A 22,529-nucleotide genomic window follows, 5' to 3' on the forward strand; every position below is an offset into this window, starting at 1 on the left:
TGTATTTGTCAAAGTCATGCTCTAAAAACTTTAGAAAGAGATAAAGCACAGAAAAACATTCAGTGCCCTTCCTTTGAGAATCTGTAACTTAAATGTGGGAATTATCAATAAATCAGTGAATATCAAAAGAGTTGCAGATTGTTCCAGTGTTAGTGAAACTAAAGACAAACATCCTTCCGTCCCGCCGCTGGGTGGCCGGTGGAGTTGTCGGCCGAGACACACGTGGTTTTGGTCCAGACTAAAAGCAGAGGCGAGAGCTGAGTTCGGCGAGAGGCTTCCAGAGCAGCACCATGTCTCTGTACCGCAACTCCGCCTGGTTCCTGAAGGGAATGACCGAGTTCACCAGGTAAGATCTTTTAATCTGTCTGTGACCTGCTGCTGCGCATCCTCCCAGTGTGTGTGTGTGTGTGTGTGTGTGTGTGTGTGCGCGCGCGCTTGATGGAGGTGATGGATCACAAGCTCATCACAATCACACCATAACTTAGTAAACGGAATATGAAGAGGGGTTTCTGCTAATTTTACATTTTATTGTATGTCTGGTTTTAAATATCACAGGTACTTTAAGTAAAATGTTTGAGAATCTGACTTTTATTGACATCATTTTAAAGCAAATGATCCAATATGCCATTTATATCTCAATACACTCCTTTCCCCCCCTGTTTCTATATTTCTTTTGTATGTTTTTTGCCATTTGACAACCTACATTGAGTTCTGTTCACTTTAAAAGTAAAAACTATTCAAATATTGTCCATATGAATAGGTCATGTACAGTATGGTGGGCGTGAACAATCTGAAACACTATAGCATACAGAATCAAGAAAATACTGAAAAAGAAACACAGAACCCAAATGCAACACTTTAAATATTTAACATTTGGATTAAAATAAAAGCACGAGAAGCCGAGCTGACACAAGTTGCAGAACACTGGAAAAATCTGCAACTCTTTTGATATTCACTGATTTATTGATAATACAAATCACTTCAAATTCAATTACCCAATTTAATTTACAAATTCTCAAAGGAAGGACAATGTTTTTCTGTGCTTTATCTCTTTCTAAAGTTTTTGGAGCATTACTTTGACAAATACATCTGAAAACCACACCTTGGGTTTTAGAAAATGTAAAAGGGATTTGAACTATTTTCTGACTTTGCTAAGACCAAACAGTGAGTTGATTAATCAAGACAATAATCATCAAATTGATATATAATGTCAATTATTGTCATCTGCACAAGTGACATCACATTTTGCTGCTATTGCATGTACAGCTGAAGGTGCAGCTGTTGGTGGAGGGTTTTGTTAAACAGGACTAAACGGAGTAGAGCCAGAGAACATCCTTGACCCTAATTATGTTTTATTTTGAGAAAAGTTGATAATGACTTTACAGAAGGCAAGTAAGACCATATGTCAGTGGCTCTAAGGACTTTCTATCTGATCTGTTGCAGCTCTAAGTTGCCTTTCTCCATCAGCATACATCGAGCCAAGCTGCCTGAAGAGGTGCTTTTGTGATTGTTTCCCTTCTCCCCTTTGTTCTATGTTATCTTTACTCCCAGTGAACTGCCTGGAAACCCGCTCTGACCCTGCACTAATAGTTCTCTGCATGACACCACTGAACAGAGCGGGCATTTAGCTTCAGCAGTGCCCCCCTCCCCGTCCCATTTCGCCACCCTCAACAATGGCATCAAGGACAATGGGGGTTTTTGAGTTCTTAGTGACACACACACACACACACACACACACACACACACACACACACACTCCTGAATGGTGTTGTCACCATCAGTAGTCTCACCCCCAATACGGTTTTCATTAAAGAAGATGCCAGGCACACTCGCTCCTTTATTGTATGTGATTGTACAGTAAAGCTGTGAGGTGAAGCTACAGTAAGCAGGCTTTGTAATGACCTGAACACACACACACACACACACACACACACACACACAAAATTAACTGAGCACCGAGGCAGAGATATGGAGTAGATGCATGGAAGTTGTGCAGATGAGCAGGTCGCTGACATAGATACAATCGCATTAAATGGTTATACCTTTCAGGAATGCATTCCTGGCAGCTTCCAAACGATTTGTGGAGAAGGACCTAGAGGTGTCCATGGCTGGACGCTCCTTCATGATAACAGGAGCCAACAGTGGCATTGGGAGAGCCACCGCCATGGCCATCGCTAAGAGAGGTAGCGAACTTAACTCATATATGAAGACAAACACATCACATTGGTAGTTTCGGTACGTAGCGGGAAAGTTACTTGTAGTATTACAAAGATCATAGCAGTAACCAAGAGTCTTAGTTACTTTTGTGAATAATATTTTAGTGTTTTTTCACAATTTATATAGCAGTGACAATGATTTATATTATATAATATCAGTCCTTTAGAAAGCAATGTGGAAAAGAGGAAGGAAATACATTGAAGAAAATAATGACAACTTAAAAAGGGAAAGAAATAGAAGGAATAACAGAACTTGTTATACTGCAATAAAATAAACAAACAACCCCAAATCAAATCCAATCCTATTAAAGTTATTAATATTTAGTGTTTGTGTATAATGTCTTTGTCACAGGTGGAACGATCCACATGGTGTGTAGGAACAAGGACAAGGCCGAGGAGGCGAGGGCTGAAATTGTGAAGGAGACAGGAAATAAAGTACAGTATGAATCACTTCTCAAAAGATATTTAAGTAAAACAGGAGAACAGAGAGCCTTCAGATTACTCCTGGTTCGGGACACGTGACATTAATTATTATCCAAAATGGCTGGTGTCATTACAGGAAGTCTATGTCCATATCCTTGACCTGTCCGAGACCAAGAAGGTCTGGGAGTTTGCTGAGGCCTTTAAGAGGAAGTACAAGGCTCTCAATGTACTGGTGAGTGACCTGCATTCATATATTTATATTCATTCAGTGTTGGTGGGCACCTATACTTCACTTTTCTTATTATTTCTTGTCACATTTTGCTTTAACGTAAGTGAGTGATCATATGCTGTAATTTGTGCAGATCAATAATGCAGGCAGCATCATGAGTCAAAGGGATGTGAACGCAGAGGGGCTAGAAAAGAGCTTTGCCACTAATGTCCTTGGTGAGTCAAAGGTCCAGAAAGAGGTGTGAGGCAAAAAGTGAGCAGGAGTTATTAGAGATATCCATAAAAAGTGTTTTTTTTCTCATCCTTTTTTGTCACCTAGGGCTTTACATTCTCACCAAGAGCCTCATTCCTTTGCTGGAGAAAAGCGCAGATCCCAGAGTGGTGAGTCCCAGAGACAAGACCTGCTGTTGGTTTGTCCGGCCTCACAGATGTTATTGTCTTCTGCACCAGAGGTTTAATAAACATTTAATGTTTCATACAATGCAATGTTAGAAGCTTTCAAGTAGTACAGTGAAAGTGGTACTAGCAGGCTGCAAACCTACTCCTTCACATATAAAAGCCCTGCAGTCAGATAGTTTTGTCAGATTGTCACATTTCCAGGGCTCAGGCTGCTCTACAAATAACACTTAACAAGTACCTAAATGAAATGATAAACATACACTTTTAAACGAGTGATTTGCTGCACGTTGATATGAAATCATTTGTGAGATGGATGCAGTGAACCAGTGATCATAAGTGATGGATGAGTGATGTTAATGCCTTATGCTCTTTTCCTGCACCTCATATGCAGTATATCATGAAGGCATGGCTGGCTGCTCCCTTTGACGTTAATGGCTAAACAAGGGCAGGGCGGCTTATTTCTATCTCATTTTAAAGAAATGTTCCTAACATCTCAGATTTAAGCAGTAATATTATGGATAAGTGGTAAGAACGGTTCACATTTATAATGATAACATATACAAACAATTGCAACAGTAAAATTAACTTAAAAGTACTTGTATAAGTGTCCTGTGGTATATTGCACCACTGTATAAAGTGATTATTATAATACAGAGTAAGACATGAAACTTAGCTTTGTATGATCTATATGATCTCCTCTAAAACATCTGTTCATATTCCCTTATGTTCAGATCACAGTGTCATCAGGGGGAATGCTCGTGCAGAAGCTCCGGATAGGAAACCTGCAGTCTGAGAGGGGGCGCTACGATGGCACCATGGTCTACGCCCAGCACAAAGTAAGACCCAAACCTGTTCGTGCTGCACAGTGTCATTAACATGCTCGTCTCTAACACAAATCTGTTACGAGTCTCTGATTGTGTGTGTGTGTGTGTGTGTGTGTGTGTGTGTGTGGGTGCGTGTGCTCCAGAGGCAGCAGGTGGTGATGACAGAACAGCTGGCAAAGGCTCACACAAACATTCACTTCTCCGTCATGCACCCTGGCTGGGTGGACACCCCAGGTAACACCCACCCATCACCACAATTAACTTCTACCGCTATCTCATTTCTTTTTAAAACGTAAGTGTGTTTTTTCTCTAACTATCTTTCTATGTCTCAGCGGTGGCCAACACAATGCCAGACTTCCATCGCTCTATGAAGGACAGTCTGCGGACCCCAGAGCAGGGGGCTGACACCGTGGTGTGGCTGGCTATCTCTGAGGCTGCAACCACAAACCCTAGTGGACGCTTCTATCAGGGTATGATACAAAAATGAATCAGTTTTAAATGTGAGTTCATTCATATGTTTATCCATTATTGAAGCATGTCTTTTTTAAAAATACACTTAACAAGACAGAAAACTGCAACATTGAACCCACAACAACCAGCCCAAAGCAAATAACTGTGTTGAAGGAGGGGACAAAAGGACTGCTGGTTGAATTATGTGTCTGTCATCTGTGGGTGGGATGAGTGGTGTGTGTGTGTAAGGGTTGCGTGTGTTTGTGTATGTGTGTGTGTGTGTGTGAGGGTTTGGCCCGTGTCCATTGCAGCTGGAGTGGGCTGCTTTTGGTGCCAGATACCGCCAGATAGTACAGTGCTACTATGAGCGCAAGCACACTCAGTTTGATGTACACAGAGACACACAATGATCCCAGTGGCCTTGAAGAGGGAGAATGAAGCCCAACAGGAAAAGCAGGACACAAATATACTGCATTGACCCTTTAGTGTCACGTAATATGAGACTGTTATGTCTCCTGTCTCAATAAAAAAAAAAAAGTACATTTTTAGATTTATCCATTTTGGTGCTTTGTTTATGTTAAAGCAACATAGAGGGCAAATTCTTTAAAGTACATCACATCTAACTGAAATTATCATGTCTGTATGGATTATGTTGCAGGATGAGCCTTTTGTCATATCTAGGGGGACTTTATCTTATGTCAACACTTGCAAAGCTAAACTGCTGCAGGTGCCAAAATCATGACAGCTGTGAAAAAGACAATATTTACTGAGTAGTATTACCATGTACCTTGCTGTTTGAATCATGTTTCAGTATAACATGATGTCTGGCTGAACCTGTTGCTCCCAGAAACAAGGGTTAAAAATTAATCCAATCACATTTTAAAGTAGCAGGTATAGGATATATCTGATGTCTCCAGACACTTTGTGCAAATCATCAATCTTTAACATTAGAAAAGGGATCAAGAAATGTAACAGAGAATGAAAAATCCTCTCGGAGAATTATTTAAACCTTCATGGTAATGTATGTATTTATGCACAGACCGAAAGATGGTGTCCACCCACCTGCCACTGGCCTGGACCCACAGTTCTCCCCTGGAGGAGCAGAAGTTAATCTCTCTCCTGGATGAATTGGCCAAAACATTCCAGCCAAACTGAGACATCAGGGAACTGGGTACCAGTACACTTGTCAACACTAACACCACATTTATTATCACTGGGCTCAGTGCTTCATCACCCTGTTGAAAATGTAGGCTGGGTATAAGATACACTTGTGCGGTATGTTTGGGGATCCCACCACCAGAGAAACCTCACCTGTAATTAGCACGACCTGTAGTGGTTTTCCAAATTTTATAACATTTTCTTATTTACAACTTTATAGACTAAAAATTTTATGTGTTTGACAGTAATGCTGCTTTTAAATAGGTTTCCACAAGATGGTATCTCCCTGATAGAGAGCAACTTCACAAATCACACAGACACACACACACACACACACACCTCAGTCTGTTACTGTGGCTTTATAAAAGTTGTCCATCAGATGGGAATCTGATGTGACCAAAGTCACACACACAACTTTGTTTATTCACATCACCACAGGCTACGGGTTCAGTCGTGTACTTGTTGATTCACAAATGTGCCTTGTGATGTGTATTTAACATGATGTGAGTAACTCATTTACTTGCCTTATTGCGCTGTATAGACTGAATTCAGCCAAGGGACGAGGAGTTCGCTCTACAAGAAACCCGTCTTAAAAACACCACATAGCAACATCCACATAGCAACATCACTTGACATGTTCAATAACATATACGTTCTCATCTGGCCAGCAGATTGTGTAACAGCTTATTGTGTGTCTGGCTTGACTTAATCTTGTAAATGCCTGCTTTAATAAAGACATTTAATCATAAATTTGTGTCTCATTGTGCAGCTAAGATTCTCCAGGAAAAACGGCAAATAAACATATCAGAATATCTTTATTAAGCATTGATTCTTTTCCCTCTGTGTTCCGGTTTAAAGGACACAGAGACTAAAGTAAATATTGTATTGTCAACAAAAGTGTTTAAAAATACAGTCATTTTGAGATAAACATTAACATCATGCACGTTTTTTTTACAAGCAGACTGTTGACAGAAAGATTTTTGGCCACTGTTTGGAGAATGAGTGATCCAGGTGTTTATGTGGACCTCATCAACATGGCCCATCCATTCTAGTCTTTGATCAGTTAAAGATGGTAAAAAACTAAATCTGGAAAAAGAAAGGAAGATATACCATTTACAACATGACAAAGTCTAATCCATTTGCTTCTCCTGCGAAAAGCACATCCTGCCATCTACCACATCTTTTCCACCTACTGTGGAGCTACGTCTCCAGTCCCGAAAGACTTTCCTCACTAAACACAATTTGCTACAAGGACATAATGAGAAGTAATGACTGGAAGAGGCTTCGTTGTCCAGTAAACTGAAAAAGAAAGAAGAGTTTGGGCAGCTGATTGTACTGTAGCATCGTCAATAACCCTGTAGACGCTTGGTGGCTTTAGTTTTTATGATACTTAGGGTTGGACTGATAGATGTGTTTACCAGCATTAACAATAAGCTGATATTATCTCATGGCAGAAAATGTGAGCCTTGGAAAAAGAAAAGTGAAATCTTTGAACTGGCACTAATAAATTATTTGATATTAACACTGGCTCAAATGTGAATAATGTGACACAATTGATGATCCATAAAAGATCATGACCAGCTGAAGTCTGAGCTCTGCAGTTTTCTCTGTCTGAATTGGTTTTACAGTCTTTGTCAGCGGCTGCAATAGAAAACAGTTACAGATTGGTGCATCTTGGCAGCTCAGTGATTTAGTATCTGCTGTTTCCTTGCATGGCTACTATTTTAGCTTTATAAAATGGGGATACAGCCCTCGCTCTGCTGCCCTCGAATTGAAATGATTCTACATTTTTAGTTTTAAACTGTACTAGTTAACACTGTACTGTCAGGAAAGACGCAATTGCTACGCATAAAGTCACTAACAACCCATAGAGAATTATCACACATCCCTGGGGCTTTGTGCTGCTCTACAAACCGTTTTAGCTTTTTGTGCTCACCATTTTGGTTGTACCCCCAGCTAATTCTACTCTCAGTCTGTATTACTGAAGCAACTGGCTTCAATAAAAAGTGGTTTGATAAACCTATTACACACTACCTGCCACACATTGGCACATATAGCAGCTAAAGAGCCAGATATTTTATTCCAGAGGGGGTGGGCACCAATACAGAAGAATGAATAGACTTAACTTGACCAAATGGCCGGAAAAAAATACTCCAAATACATACTAATGTCCCTGCTGGGCATGTAAATAGACAACTGATCACTAGCACATACTCAAGAGTTATTAAGAGTGTAAAGTAATTAAAGAAGCACTAATAAGTGTTATATATATTAAGAAAATATTCAATATCAATAATGTGTTAAATAATAACACTGGCAAATAATACATTTCTGATTTATAAATGACAATTACTGTGAGTTATTTGATGCTGATAAACAGGTAGCACTTACAGGTTACAGTCTAACCCTAAGTATGACATCTATTGCGCAAGATCTTGATGGTGGAAACAATAGCAACTTGAATAACCCATCTGACACACTGCAGATCATCTGAACATAACGAAGTTTAACACGTTCCAGTTCGTTTCACAGGGAAAGAAAGACAGACTACTAGACGGGCACAAAGAAAAGTAAACAACAATTTACAGTGATAATAAATACTTTACTACAAATATAAATATACACTACATGAGCAAAAAACTGGAATGTGACTATGTTATGTTGGATGCTTTATCATTTAAAATAAGGCAAGCATTAGTCTAACATTATATTAGCTGCTATTTACAAGGAAGCTACATCAAATGCAGCCATTACCTCTCCCAACTCAGATGTTACAAAAAAAAAATGTTTTATTTGATCTAAAAACAAGTGCAGTTCAGAGCAGTGGTGAGAGCGTTATGAGACATCCTTGACACACAGATGTGTGGAAGAAGGAGAGCTCAGAACATAATGTAAAAACAGGATGAATAGAAAGGCAAAGAAACATCTAGAGCTTTGTAGTGCATAAATGAATGAACAAGAACAGACGCACTAACAAACCACTAAAAGGCTTTTTGAGCGTGTTCCTCTCTCTTTAAGGCTTCTGAAAGAACATAAAAAGCCCTGATCTGATCCACGATTCAACACATTTGGATTTAGTGCTACATTTAGTTTAGCGCACATATCCAGTACATGGGTGCCCACTAATCAGATTTTGAATGCTAATTTCACTGGTACAGCTCTGGATGCCAAATGACACCACTGTCAATGCTTGTTACTGTAGCAACAAACTCCAATTTGGAAATTCCAATAAACCCTCACCTGGGAGGTTGTGATTGGGTCAGTTCTGTCATGCCAACATCTAAAGAAAGCATCAAATTTCTACATCATCTCTGGTGTATGAAAGGTTTCCTCTATCTAGCAGGAACATATGTATTTTTCTAACACCATGCTTGAGCGATCCCACATTAATAATGGTTATGACTGACATGAAGCACCCCCATGAGGTGACAACCTACTGATGCAAAACCACCTGAGAGTGATTTAAGGCCAACTGGTGAAAAGGAAAAACTGAAAAAGAAGAGGAATTAATACAGAAAGAAGCTTATCACTTTCAATAGTGAGTCATTTCAAGCAAGTACACATGATGCAGGTGTTTATACAAGTGACTTTTGTACGTGTTACAGTGGTTAATAATATGCAGTTATTGGGCCACAGTAATAAACAGGAAAACCTAGTGTATGTTATTTTTTTTTAAGAATGGCAGGTCAGCCAGCAATTGACAAAATCTAATTTTACTGTGCAAAGGCAATAAAAATAATGTTTGTCAAAAGAAGCATCTGAAAAAAAATGTAAACACTACCAGTGTGTATGTGTGTATATATATATATATATATATATATATATATATATATACATATATATATATATATATATATATATATATATATATATATATGTATATATATATATATATATATATATATATGTATATATATATATATATATATATATATATATATATATATATATATATATATATATATATATATATATATATATATATATATATATATGTATATATATGTATATATATGTATATATATGTATATATATATATGTATGTATGTATATCTCTCTCTCTCTCTCTCAGAACCATTCCTTCATATAGGAGAACCCATTATGGCACGCACTCACGCACTCTCACACGCACAACCATTGTGCTTAGGTTTCTGTTAAAGATCAGAACAGAGCAAAGGTCAGTCACACACACTTTTATGTAAGAATGACAGATGAAAATAAAGTAGAAGCAAAAAGAATGTGGAGGGATGCACCACGGACAGATGCACACACACAAACACGCAGAGCAGGCCTGGTTGTAGCTGAGGATCCCAGGCATGATGCAGAGATGGACTGTACAGAAGGGTTTCCATGACACTGGGGGAGTGGGTGGACCTGGCATTGATCTGGGCCAATCAGCGTGGAGAGAAGCCTGTTGCTAAGCTACAGCCAACAACCTGCGTCATATCCCAGATCTGTGGGGACACACAGCCAATATCAGTGACAGAAGAGGAGGTCTCATGTAAGGCTGCATGAAGGATTCAGAAATGTTATTGCTAGGATTCATCGATGTCCATATTATATTATATTATATATATTATTAACTTGCTAAGTTTTTGACTGACAAATACACAATTTAATCCCATTTTAGGGCAGCATAATCCACTTTTCTGGACAGTACAGACTTGTGTATTAAGGCCACAACAAACTTTTGCTACCAATTATTATGAAAGTTTCCAAATCAATTAGCAATCAATTATTATTTGTTCAATGTCAAAATGGTTAGTAAATGGTGAATATGTGGTTGGGAACTGGTAGTTTACTACTGATTTATTGAAATGACATCTTGCAGACAAAATTCTTCAAAGGGCTTCCGGGTAGTGTGAATGAGAACGCATAATTGAAGTAAGTATATGTTTCAATAAATCAAAACCCTGCAATGCCATGCTGAGAAAACGTTGGCTCTGGTTGTACTTGTTCTGCAGAACACCTTTAGATTAGATCAGATATTATTCTTTTAAGTCTTTGGGCATAGGACTAACTGCGGATACCCTGATTTTGTATCCAAAGGTTGATTCTAAGGTAGTAGCATCTTAGGAAAATAAACACTGATTTGAAACACCGGTGTTTATCATGGCCTGCACACATGCATCAATTGTCTGTTATTACAGAACTATTGTTGACCTTAACAATGCGGTCGCTTCCACAAGTAACCATCAGGCCTCTGGAAGGGTCCATGTCCATGTGGGCGATGTTGTGTTTCCCCTCGTGGAACGTGGCCAGTGGTGTTCGACTGCATCACACACACACACACACACACACACACACACACACACAGAGCATTTTATTAGAGGTACACTCAGTACCAATAACCAGTTTATGTTGTAGAGCAAAGGTGAGATGCCAGTCAGTAGGAAACATCTAAGCCCTTTTCACACATGCACTGGAGCCCTGAAATTCTTCTCACTTTTTCCAGAGGGGTGAGAAAGCAAATGTCTATGTGAAATGCTCCCAACATTGTCTGGATTTTATCCTGTAGGACCTGAATTGTCTTAAATTTAAGTGAGCAAATAAAGGTAATGATGAAGTTGAAAAAACAATGATTCCTGCAGCCTACGTTTTTTTAAATCATGTTGTGCCTCCTGTGACGCTGACTGTGCACTAAAATAAAGTCAAGTTTCTGTGACGATGCTTCAGACTTTGATAATCTTTTGCTGTGAGTTAACTCCAGACAATGTCCAGGGCTGATTTCCACTGACAGTTTTCGGGGTTCATATGTGAAACAGGCTTTAGAGAAGTCTTTTACTCACTCTTCTTCTTTGATGGTGTCAAAGCAGGCATCACAAACTCGCACAGGGAACTCAAAGCCCATAATTGGAAATGTGGAGCGTTTAGAACTGCATTTTCCACACACAGCTTTGCCACACTTCCTGCAGTGGTGCTGCGAAAACACACAAACACAAAATACTTTTTATATATAAACAAACATGACTGATGAGCTGAGGGAATAACAATTCAATTTTATCTATCTAGCATTAATCACAACCAATATAATCTCAAGGAACTTTACATAGTAAGGTCAGGATTACAGAAATCTAGAGAGAAGCCAACATACCCCCTCCCTCCCTCTCTCTGATGAAACACAGCTAAAGACCATTGATCAAAATGTCCTACCTGTCTGAGCCCCAGGGTCTTTGTGTCCCACATCTGTTTGATGTTCCAGAAAAAAGGTTGCTCGCACTTCTGACAAGAGTCACTGTCTAACCACTGAGGCGCCTGCAGACACACAGTGAAAATGCTGCTTAAAACGTGCAGACACACTGAGATGTAAACCTTTAAATTCACTGCAATGGACAAGTGCTGGAAAAACCAACTTTACCTATGCAAGGACCATTCAAACCAGAACTAAGACCAAAATAGAAGTGAATCCCCCCCAAAAAAATCCCAATTACAACAAACTAATAAAATACTATGAGGTTCCATAGTAGCTATTATGCTGCATGGAACAATGAGTCAATGAATTTCAGCTTGTCGCCACAGCGGAACATGTTCCTCACGTTGATTTGACATGAGTTTTTATGCCTGATGCCCTTCCTGACACAACCCTCCCATTTTTTTCAATCTTCTTTATCTAATCATCTTTAAATCCGGGTTTGGGACTGGAACCAAAGTTGCCCTTTGTGGCTGGGCGGGGCCCCACATGGTGGGGTGGGATTCAATCCCGTGTCCATCTGTATCCCAATGTGATGATCTACCCTTTAAGCCACCAGGCCCCCAAATGAACAATGAGTGGTTTAGAATTTATTGACAATTATTAGTAACAAAATGGCAGAGATAAATGTATGTAAAAGTCATTTTAATGCAAAATCCTGTATTATTTAAACATTTTAAATTTACAAAAAACTGAATTTATAAAAACCTGTGTATACAGTGCATTCAGAAAGTATTCACAGTGCTTAACTTTCCACATTTTGTTATGTTACAGCCTTATTCCAAAGTGGATCAAATTATTTTCCTCACAACTCTACAAACAATACCCCATAATGAAAACATGGAAGAAGTTTTTTTGAAATCTTTGCCAATTTATTACAAAGAACAATAAATAAATAAATAGATAGATAGATAGATAGATAGATAGATAGATAGATAGATAGATAGATAGATAGATAGATAGATAGATAGATAGATAGATAGATAGATAGATAGATAGATAGATAGATAGATAGATAGATAGATAGATAGATAGATAGATAGATAGATAGATAGATAGATAGATAGATAGATAGATAGATAGATAGATAGATAGATAGATAGATAGATAGATAGATAGATAGATAGATAGATAGATAGAAAAGACATGTACGCAAGTATCTCTGGCTGTTGCCATGACACTCAAAATTGAGTTGTGGTGCATCCTGTTTTCAATGATCATCCTTGAGACATTTCTACAGCTTGACTGGAGTCCACCTTTGTATAACTCAGGTTTCTGCTTTTCCAAATCATGTACTGTGTATATATGGTCCCACAATTAACAGTCCGTGTCAGAGCAGAAAACAAGCCAAGAAGTCCAAGGACTTGTCTGTACACCTCTGCGACAGGATTATATTGAGGCAAAGATCTGGTTTCTGCAGGATTTGAGGTCCCAGTGAGCACAGTGGCCTCCATCATCCATAAATGGAAGAAGTTTGGAACCACCAGGACTCCTCCTAGAGCAAACTGAGCAATCAAGAGAGAAGGGCCTTAGTCAGGGAGGTGACCAAGAACCCGATGGTCACTCTAAAATAGCTCCAGTGTTTCTCTGTAGAGAGAGGAGAACCTTCCAGATCAACCATCTCTGCAGCAGCACTCCACCAATCAGGCCTGTATGGTAGAGTGGCCAGATGGAAACAATTCCTCAGTAAAAGGCACATGACAGCCATCCTGAAGGACTCTGCCCATGAGAAACAAAATTCTCTGGTCAGATGAAACAAAAATTGAACTCTTTGGCCTGAATGCTAAGTGTCATGTCTGGAGAAAACCAGGTACTGCTCACCACCTGGCCAATACCATCCCTAGAGTAAAGCCTGGTGTTGGCAGAATCATGCTGTGGGGATGTTTTTCAGCGGCAGGAACTGGGAGACTAGTCACGATCGAGTGAAAGACGAATGCAGCAATGTACAGAGACAATCTTGTGAATAACCTGTTCCAGAGCGCTCTGGACCTCAGACTGGGACGGTGCTTCATCTGTGAACAGGACAATGACCCTAACCACACGACCGAGATAACAAAGAAGTGGCTACAGGACAACTCTGTGAATGTCCTTGAGTGGCCCAGCCAGAGCCCAGACTTGAACCCGATTAAACATCTCTGGAGAGAGGAGAAATTGACTTTGCACTGATGCTCCCCATCCAACCCGATGGAGCTTGAGAGGTACTGCAAAGAAGAAGGGGAGAAACTAACCCAAAGTAGCCAAGCTTGTAGCATCATACTCAAAAAAACTAAAGGTGCTTCAACAAAGTATTAAGCAAAGACTGTAAATACTGTCTGTAAATGTACATGTATGTCATTTTTTATTTTTAATACCTTTGAAAAGATTTCAAACAAACTTCTTTCACATCGTCATTATGGGGTATTGTTTGTAGTACTTTGAGGAAAATATAATCAATTTTGAAATGAGTCTCTGAAAAAATGTGGAAAAAATTAAGCACTGCTAATACTTTCTGGATCCACTGTATACGAGTGGTTCAAGTGGATCTGATCATTTTGTTACAACCCATGATTGCAGTGTTACAGTTCTAATAATGCAAACCTCTTCTCTCTGTGTGTCCATGTTCCACACTGCAATGCCTCCGTCAGCTGAACATGACACCAGCTGCCTTGTTAACTGGAGGTAGCGCAGGGCCTGAACACGTTCGCTGATGGGGTAAAAGAACAGAAAAAGAATGAAAAGGGAGATGGGTTTATTCCAATCAAATCCTCTGCCCTGAAACTATCCCACACGGTTTCCCCGGTTTAGTAGGATGTGGCATTTTTAAAGCTGCTGTAATCAATAGGGATTGTAGTGGTGATGCCAGAGAATTATCACTCAACTCTGCAGGTTGACTCTACTAAAGCTTATTGTTTTGGTTTCATGGCTTACAACTTTTCCTGTTGTGGTTCCCTCCAACTGGTCTCGTCAATCCTTTTTCTTAACAGTAAAAAAAATGTGTTGTTCACTATCGGCCAAACATTGTACAGCTCTAAAATAGTGGTGAATAACGTGGAGCCTTTTGCAACTGAAGAACCTAATATTTCCCATAAAGAGTTGGTTGAGGCAAAACAGAGTCAGAAACACATCTCCAAATGTTTTGTTCGATGTATAACGGAAACCCAAACATAAATATCTTTCTTGAATATACACTTTTTTGCATTTTTGACCTCTAGTAGGCAAAAACAAAACAATGCAGGTTTTTATATTTACATATGATCAGAACAATCTTCTTGAATTACATTTAAGTATCCAGTCTTCTGTTCTTCTTCCTCTATTAAATTCCCAAGAAGCAGAGAGGAAGGTAAAGAATATTTGAAACGCTTACTGGTGTCCCTGCAACAATAGCGTCCGTCCTTTGCGGCCACCAATGTCCCACATGATGACGCTGTGGTCCGAGGCCCCTGAGAAGAGCAACCTCTGGATAGGGTCCCACCACAGGGCTCCTACACTTCCTGAGGGTAACAAAAATACAGTTGTGACATGTACAATTTTGCTTGTAGAGGACAGTCTTATAATCTGTCCAATTGGCTCCACCTGCTGCATGCTGCTAGAACTGCACAGAGGTCCAAAAAAAAAAAACACATTACATCTGTAGCTGTAGTTCCTTTTTCCAAGGCTAAATCTGGCGATTTTTAAATGAGCCATGTTTTATCTATTTCTGTGCTGCATTATAATGTAATTATGCCAATGTCGAAATAACAGTCTCCCCTGTCCAGAATGTACATTGCTGTCTTCAAAGGAGGGATCTTTGTCTGTCAGAGGCAGATGACTGCCGAGTCTTGTTCTGAGGAGCTGCCTTTCCTGTATTGTGTCACGATGCATTTGTGAAGTTGTTGTTTAGGTTGTTTAGTTTCTCCAATGTACAAATCTGTACATTCCTGACTGCATAAGACTGTGATGAATGTACATAAACAATGTAAATATAAAATGTCTGTCTTTCAGTTTAAGATGCAAGAAGCTGTATCTAGTTGAACAACTAGATAGCAAATTAAGCAGCCATTTGTTTTTCTATGTTTTTTTTTTAAATTACCAACCACCTTGTTAGTTAACTTCAAACTACACTTGAGCAAGTTATAATTAGACAAAACGTAAGTAAAAGCATATTTTAAAAAATGAAAGCTGTAGCTTAATTTGAAAGCTGTAGCTGCACAGATAAATATTTACATCTGATAGGATGCAAGTACCCAAGTACCCAGTGGTCAGTGAATATTGTGTAATAATGATCAACTATAACTATGACGTAGCACTTGAGCAGCAATAACAAGACAAAAACTTATCTCACTTTATGTATTGTAGAGCAAAAAGTTAAACGTTGGTCAACAATGAGGACGATTCAGTAGGGATTTGAGTTGTATTCAGCTGATCAACCCCACACCAACCATCTGCCCATTGTTCTGAGGTCAGAACAAATTACACGCACGAAACACTTATCATTCCTCTCTGACTGTGTCTAAAAACAGAACAAAGCTTTTTCGTTGTTGCCTACTGTGTGATACTGTCTCACAGTAAATGTAAGTACTGAAATGCATGAAATATAAACTGAATGTTTCTATAATAAGAGAGTCATGCTCATCAGGGAAGTTACAACAGTAAGCAAAGGAAGCATTGACCATAACAATTGGCTAACTTGTAAGCAATATGGTTAAATGTAAAATGTGCATTCTGGGCAGATGAGATGTTATCTGATCAGAAGAGTCATTCATCCCTTTCTCAACGAGCTCATATGAGTTAAAATGCAAAAAGAAGAACACAATTAAGTGTTTGTTTCACACGATGGAGGGACCCTTCAGGCTCATTTTTGCTGTGGGATCCATTTTCTTGGCACAGCAAGTATCCTGTAGCCCTGGACACAAATCCCATCTGAGTAATGCATTCATTATTGGATGATGCATTTCTATCTTGATGAGAGGGAGTTTTTTTTTTTTAATGAGAACACAATCTCAAGGTCTCAGCTGGTAAGGGAGCAGCTCGATGTACATAAAAACAGCACAGTTGCCAGTACTCAACCCAAAGGACGACTTAGAGAAATTTCTAGAGCAGCAATTGAGGAGGCATTTTCCATTATGAGCATCCAAATTTCAACTAGAGTTGGAACAGAACTGCTTGTGAAGCATTGGTCCCGCACCCAGCCAAGAAACTCTGCTTACACAGGAAGTAAATGACAGCTTGTGGTGGCTGACAGCTCTATTTCACATAATGTATGCAGCTTATGCTTAATGTTAGCACATATAGGAAAATACCTGGTTTTTGTTGTTAAAACCAAATAACTGCTATCTGCTTACACCTTTTACTTTTATCTTTACCTTTACTATTTCCCAAAGCAGACATTTTTAGCATTTTGTAACAAACTATGCTGCACTGGTCAATATTTGTAATAGAAATTCTGCTCACATTAATTTACATTGAAGATCAATTAACGATAGCCCAAGTCTTCAGGTGACATTGATAAATGGTGCATTTATGTCCTGTCATGTAGCTACAACTGCCCAAACTGGCATACGTCATGTAATATAAACTACTGACATGTATTCTGATTTTCACAGTGTTCATATCTGTAATTAACTTAGTTTTTAAGTATACAAACATCATAGCTGATGAACGTATTGCTAAGTAGCAGCAAAAAGTCCACATTTTGTGTTCAGACCCTCACTTCAGAATGTGCAATCAGGATTTACAGGTCACCAAATGATTGCATTAGACTTTTGAAACCCTTTCATTAAACAGACATAAAGTAACCGTTTGACTCATCGGTGGTAAGCAAGTTTCAAATCTCTGCGAGTTATTTTTGAAAGTGCACTACAATGAACTGAAACCAATGAGCTTCTGGAAAATGGAAAAAAAAAAAACGTAAGAAAGATAGTTGTAAGCACATGGGACTTTCTGGGCTGACCTAGTAGAGTCCTTTACCACATATTAACACTAGTCCAAAAACAGTCAACTCTATGCAAGACTTATATAACTGTGTCAAGAATAAATGTGTAGTTTTATACTTTGTGTGTCTTTACCTTCATGACCCTTTAGTGTAGTGATAGTGGAATATGTCTGCTTTTCCAATTTGAGCAGTGTGATCTGTCCTGAGTAATCGCCAACAAAAGCGTGCTGCGTCTCATGGTCGTATCTGAGCAAAGAGTCACGGCCTCAACAGACTCGTTATATTAAAACACTTTAGTGAGCGATGCTTCATACAATAGTATGCACTACACACAGTGAGGAAATGAAGGATACTGTAGGCAGGAGGCCCAGGCGGTGAAGTAATGTCTTCCCAGCATGCTGCCACTCTGGGTGCACATCCAGCTGACACTCTTGTCATGACCAGTACTCACCACCCACTCACTCTCCAGGGAGAACACCATATCTGAGACACGGTTCTGGTGGGCTATAAAACACACAAACATGCATTTTTAACAGACTCAAGTCATGTTGCATAAACATCAAAACGAAGTCATTGACAAATTTGCCCTTTCATGTGCTGATCTGCTTAGTGTCCCAGTAATCCAGACTAAGACAGACAAATCCATTCAAAAGATTTGTTCTCCCATCAGTCCTAATGTCCCATTTTCGGATTAGCCTTAAAAAAAAACTTTAGTTGTTAAATTCTTTATTCAACAGTTCCACGTTTACCATCAGCAGTTCAGCCCTGTGGCCAGTGGATATACCGATGTATTGCACAACAGTCAAAACACACTGAGTGTTGATGTGCTATTTATTTCTACATTGATTTTAAAACACCAATATGAGATTTTCTGCTCACACTGACTCACCACAAGTACCTCCATCCTCCATCTTCTCCTTAAACTTAAGTTTCCACTAACGAGTCTAAGAAAAGTGCTGATACAGGAACTGTGCTCTGCTCATAACCACCCAATAATGACAACAAGGGGAGATGAAATCAGTATAAAATGACTGCACGTGGATGCTGCTGGGGCTATGGCTTCTTCAAAGTTTTGAATGAAAGTTTGAAATGTCCCAGCCCTTAAACATACACTCAATAGGTTTTGATGACTGGATGTGAACACACCTTTGTTTACCTAAAAGAGACTTCTCCCCCGGCTACTTTTTAAGTACTTACACTCTACCTAAACATTCAAAATGTGATGGACAATTATGCTGTCCACCATCTTTAATAGTGAAAATCATGTACAAGACAACTTCACCAACTTTATTCACATTAAATCTAAAAGGTCTCTTGGGATATGTGGTAGCCAAATCTGTCCTACATAATTATAGGTATAGTATAGAGCCTTTTAAATGAATACTAATGCCTCTAATGGACACATCAACACAGGCCTGCAGACTGAGTGAATATTCACCGATGACTATATTATTTTCCTGTACTCATGTTTATTACAACAAGAATTTTTTTTTAACTCTTACAGACATTATTTTCTGATTACACACAATAGTAAAAATATCGAGCTACACAATCAACAGATCTATATCATAAGTACTGGGTACACATCATTATGCGAACATTTTTTATTATATATCTTGAGAGTTTTCTGATCTGATCTTATAGTCTCACCTGGATATGTTTTGACATGGTTCATCTTGTTGAAATCTTCAGAGATAAGAAACTCCTAGGAGGCAAGTGCAAAAAAGTGTCAAGTCAAATAATGATCCTACTCCTGCAGGCATTTGTACTGGAGTCCAAATAATGAAATTGTCACCTATCTCAATCCTGATATTCAGGTTTTTGGTTTAAAATTAGGCTGCTCCCTGTAGCCTAAACATGAGGCAATGTGTAAGAGTTAGCTTCACTCACCACAACAGCTCCATTGTCCTGCCCTATGAAGATGCGCCTGCTGTCATGGTGGTACGACATGCAAGAGCATGGAGCTAAAGAGAAAAGAAGCAGACATTTGCTATGAGGAAGGTATCAAAATGTGCATACTATGTTACAGAGAGGTTTGTCTTATATACATGTAGTAGTATTTATACACACACACACACACACACACACACTTCCTTCTCACACAAAAGCAATGCAGTCTTACTTACAGGAGACTGTGTGATAGATGCTTGGCCAGTACTGACCGCTATCTCTCTTCAGCCATACTCGGATGGTTCTGAGGAAAAATGTAAAAATCATCTCATTTACGGTATTCTCCTAGTCCTTATGTTAACGAGAAGAAGCAATCAAGGGTTGCTGTCCATTTTTTGTTGTAAAGGTACAGAAACAGAATACAGAACCATTAAATGCATTTCCAATCTTTTGCTTTCTACAACACCACCAGGCAAATGGAAAACGAAAAAAAGTTAGAAGGACACTTGGTATTGTTTGAAGGAAATACTCAAAAGGAAATATCCATATAAGAGTGCTCTTATTTTGGGACTAGACTTAATCCTCATCTGAGAAACCAGCCTTAATTCTCTTTGTAGACAAAGGTTGATTCTGTTCACAAAGCAGCTCTGAATGGTGGAGGATAACAAATATTAAAAACATAATGTGTTTGAATAAGTTCAGCTGGGAAATGGTTTGTGTTTTAAGTCCATTTTTTAGTACTGTATTATACACACAAGCTTTTTAACATTACTGTTAAAACCGCTTTACAGAAGTGACGAATCAATACTGAACCACTTCTGGCTTTTACCAACGTCTAATAGATTTATATATAATAAAGACTCTTAATCTCTATTCTTTCAATATATGTTTTGGCTTAATTACATTTACCATGTTATGGTACAAAGTTTAGCATCCACTAAAAAAATGAAAACAACTGGATGAATTAAAAATATTGTAACTGAATAACTTTTCAAAGCTAATTTGTTCTGCAGTTACATTTTTAAACCCAAATTAATTTAACATTTTAAGGTTAAACGTCTGCAGCGCAGCAGAAAAAAAACAATACCGAAAGCAGCAACGTTCAGTCATGTTTCATCAAGCAACCTGAATGTATTGTGCCTGTTGCCCCACAACTTCCCTTTTAAAAAGACAAGTGTGATTAATGCATAATGGAAACTGCATCACATTTCTTCATAGAGTTTGGGTTCCTTTTATCTTTAAATGGGGATGTTGCTTCTTTACTCTTGCAACTAAGTAAGAAAGTTCCCAGTGAATGTGATGGACTCAAAGAAGCATATTTAGCTGAGATTATCTGGTTACTGCAACAATGAGGTCAAGTGAAAAAGTCTTGTCAAATTTTACAAGCCCAGCTGCTTTCAGGTTTTATTGAACATATGGTATTGACTTTAATCACGCATGAACTCAAAAGCAAAGGGATTTTCAATTACAGTAAGATGTCTTGATGTAAAGTTCACAGGGCAGAAGCAATTCAATACACATTATTTCAGCGTCTCGACCTTGCCTCAAGTTTCACGCACTATAAAGCAACATATAAAAATAAAATGACCCAACAACTTAAGGTTTCCTGTATTGTTTTTCTCCAAATCAAATAGCTATCAGCGAATTACCCTTTATTATTAACTTGAAGCGTTTCATTAAAATCATTGTAGATTCAGCACAATCAGCACTTGCAGGCATCAAGTTCGTGGTGTTGACTAGCAGTGGATATGTGGCTAGCTGACTATTTAGCGTCGTAAACCCCTATGATAGCGTCTTAAAACCCCGAACATGTCACTTGCAAGAACGGTTGGTGGTTTTCATGGATATTTTTTTCGAAAGGACTCGTTTTTCGAGAATTCTGTCCCCACGCCCTCCGGGGTTAAACTGGATACCACTTGGAATATCACAACCAAAACTGAAATTCACAGGAGGGAAATATGTTGCTTCTACTCGTCCATCTTAAACATGTGAATCAAGACTTATGAGAGTACTGTACCAGCAAATAGACGGAGCCCGCTAGCTGCTGCTGCTACTGTCAACCTGCTTGGAAAACTCACCTGTCTTCGCTAACCGTGATCACTCCGTCTTCTTTCGGTATTAAAACCGCTACATTGACCGCGTCTGAATGACCCTCGATCTTGTTCAAAAGGACCGGTCTAGCGGTCTGGGGCCTCGAATGAATCTCCGCAGCCATGGTTTTGAACTAGCCAACACTGTTTTCCTTCAGCTGATTTTCCTCCCCACTCGCCACCCAAGGAGGATCAGCTGACACCCGGAGCCGCGTCAGGATTACCGTAATGACGGAAATAGTGCGCCCTCAGTGGAAACGAGCGATGACTCAGTTTCACCAGTTACTACAATACGTACAAGATAAATGTACTCAGCAACCTAAGTTCTCTGAGCCCCAGAATTTATAATTGTGCAAACATTAGCCACGGCAATAACCAGAAAGGGGGTCTGTATGAGCCAACCAGGCTTTCCTCTGTTTTTGTTTATTTTGTGTATTGTAAGGTTAATTAGATTAAGAAGTATACCTATAAGCGTACTGATGATGTCATTGACGACGTCCTATGGCTTTGTTGGTTGCCTTTATAGTTTTGCCTTTGTAGTTTACCTTTTAAGTTGTTTAACCAGTTGTCAGGGAAACAATGCATAAACAATGGTTTGTTACAAGAGAGGCAGTTCAGTTCAGCTATTGCAAGAAACTTCCACACGTGAACTACAAGAGACACGGTAACTGGAGCTGGAGGAACTAAGTACAAGATAGTGGAGACCGCAACTAGGTAGAAGTGAAAGGTTCAGTGAGTGATTTAGGAATCACTTTGAGAAACTTGTTTGAT

The 22,529-nt window shown here is 39.0% G+C and overlaps 2 protein-coding genes across 4 annotated transcripts; one reads left to right on the forward strand and one right to left on the reverse strand.

Annotated features, from left to right (window-relative positions):
- Positions 1 to 188: 188 nt before the first annotated feature.
- Positions 189 to 6,448, forward strand: dhrs12la (dehydrogenase/reductase 12-like a). The gene is made up of 10 exons (XM_067507145.1): positions 189 to 346; positions 2,050 to 2,183; positions 2,569 to 2,651; positions 2,776 to 2,871; positions 3,002 to 3,083; positions 3,187 to 3,248; positions 3,998 to 4,102; positions 4,234 to 4,324; positions 4,423 to 4,560; positions 5,580 to 6,448. Exons 1-10 carry the CDS (start codon positions 291 to 293, stop codon positions 5,693 to 5,695), a joined length of 963 nt encoding a protein of 320 aa, XP_067363246.1. The 5' UTR covers positions 189 to 290; the 3' UTR covers positions 5,696 to 6,448.
- Positions 6,449 to 9,714: 3,266 nt separating this feature from the next.
- wdfy1 (WD repeat and FYVE domain containing 1) lies at positions 9,715 to 21,963 on the reverse strand. 3 transcript variants are annotated; one of them, XM_067507147.1, is made up of 12 exons: positions 21,747 to 21,957; positions 19,905 to 19,972; positions 19,669 to 19,742; positions 19,429 to 19,483; positions 18,132 to 18,282; positions 17,912 to 18,024; positions 15,232 to 15,358; positions 14,466 to 14,571; positions 11,852 to 11,953; positions 11,488 to 11,618; positions 10,862 to 10,970; positions 9,715 to 10,152 (listed from the first exon to the last, which is right to left on the reverse strand). In XM_067507147.1, the coding sequence occupies exons 1-12, from the start codon at positions 21,881 to 21,883 to the stop codon at positions 10,093 to 10,095; spliced, it is 1,233 nt and encodes a 410-aa protein (XP_067363248.1). In that variant the 5' UTR covers positions 21,884 to 21,957; the 3' UTR covers positions 9,715 to 10,092. The 3 variants fall into 3 exon arrangements, with proteins under 3 accessions (XP_067363248.1, XP_067363247.1, XP_067363249.1); XM_067507146.1 differs by lacking the exons at positions 9,715 to 10,152; positions 10,862 to 10,970; positions 11,488 to 11,618; positions 11,852 to 11,953 and adding exons at positions 12,961 to 13,607; positions 13,713 to 14,089 and having other exon boundaries at positions 21,747 to 21,963; XM_067507148.1 differs by lacking the exons at positions 9,715 to 10,152; positions 10,862 to 10,970; positions 11,488 to 11,618; positions 11,852 to 11,953 and adding exons at positions 13,592 to 13,607; positions 13,710 to 14,089 and having other exon boundaries at positions 21,747 to 21,961.
- Between the last annotated feature and the right edge of the window lie 566 nt (positions 21,964 to 22,529).

The sequence above is a fragment of the Channa argus genome, chromosome 6 (assembly GCF_033026475.1).
Source record: "Channa argus isolate prfri chromosome 6, Channa argus male v1.0, whole genome shotgun sequence".
In the NCBI taxonomy this organism is placed as follows: Eukaryota; Metazoa; Chordata; class Actinopteri; order Anabantiformes; family Channidae; genus Channa; species Channa argus.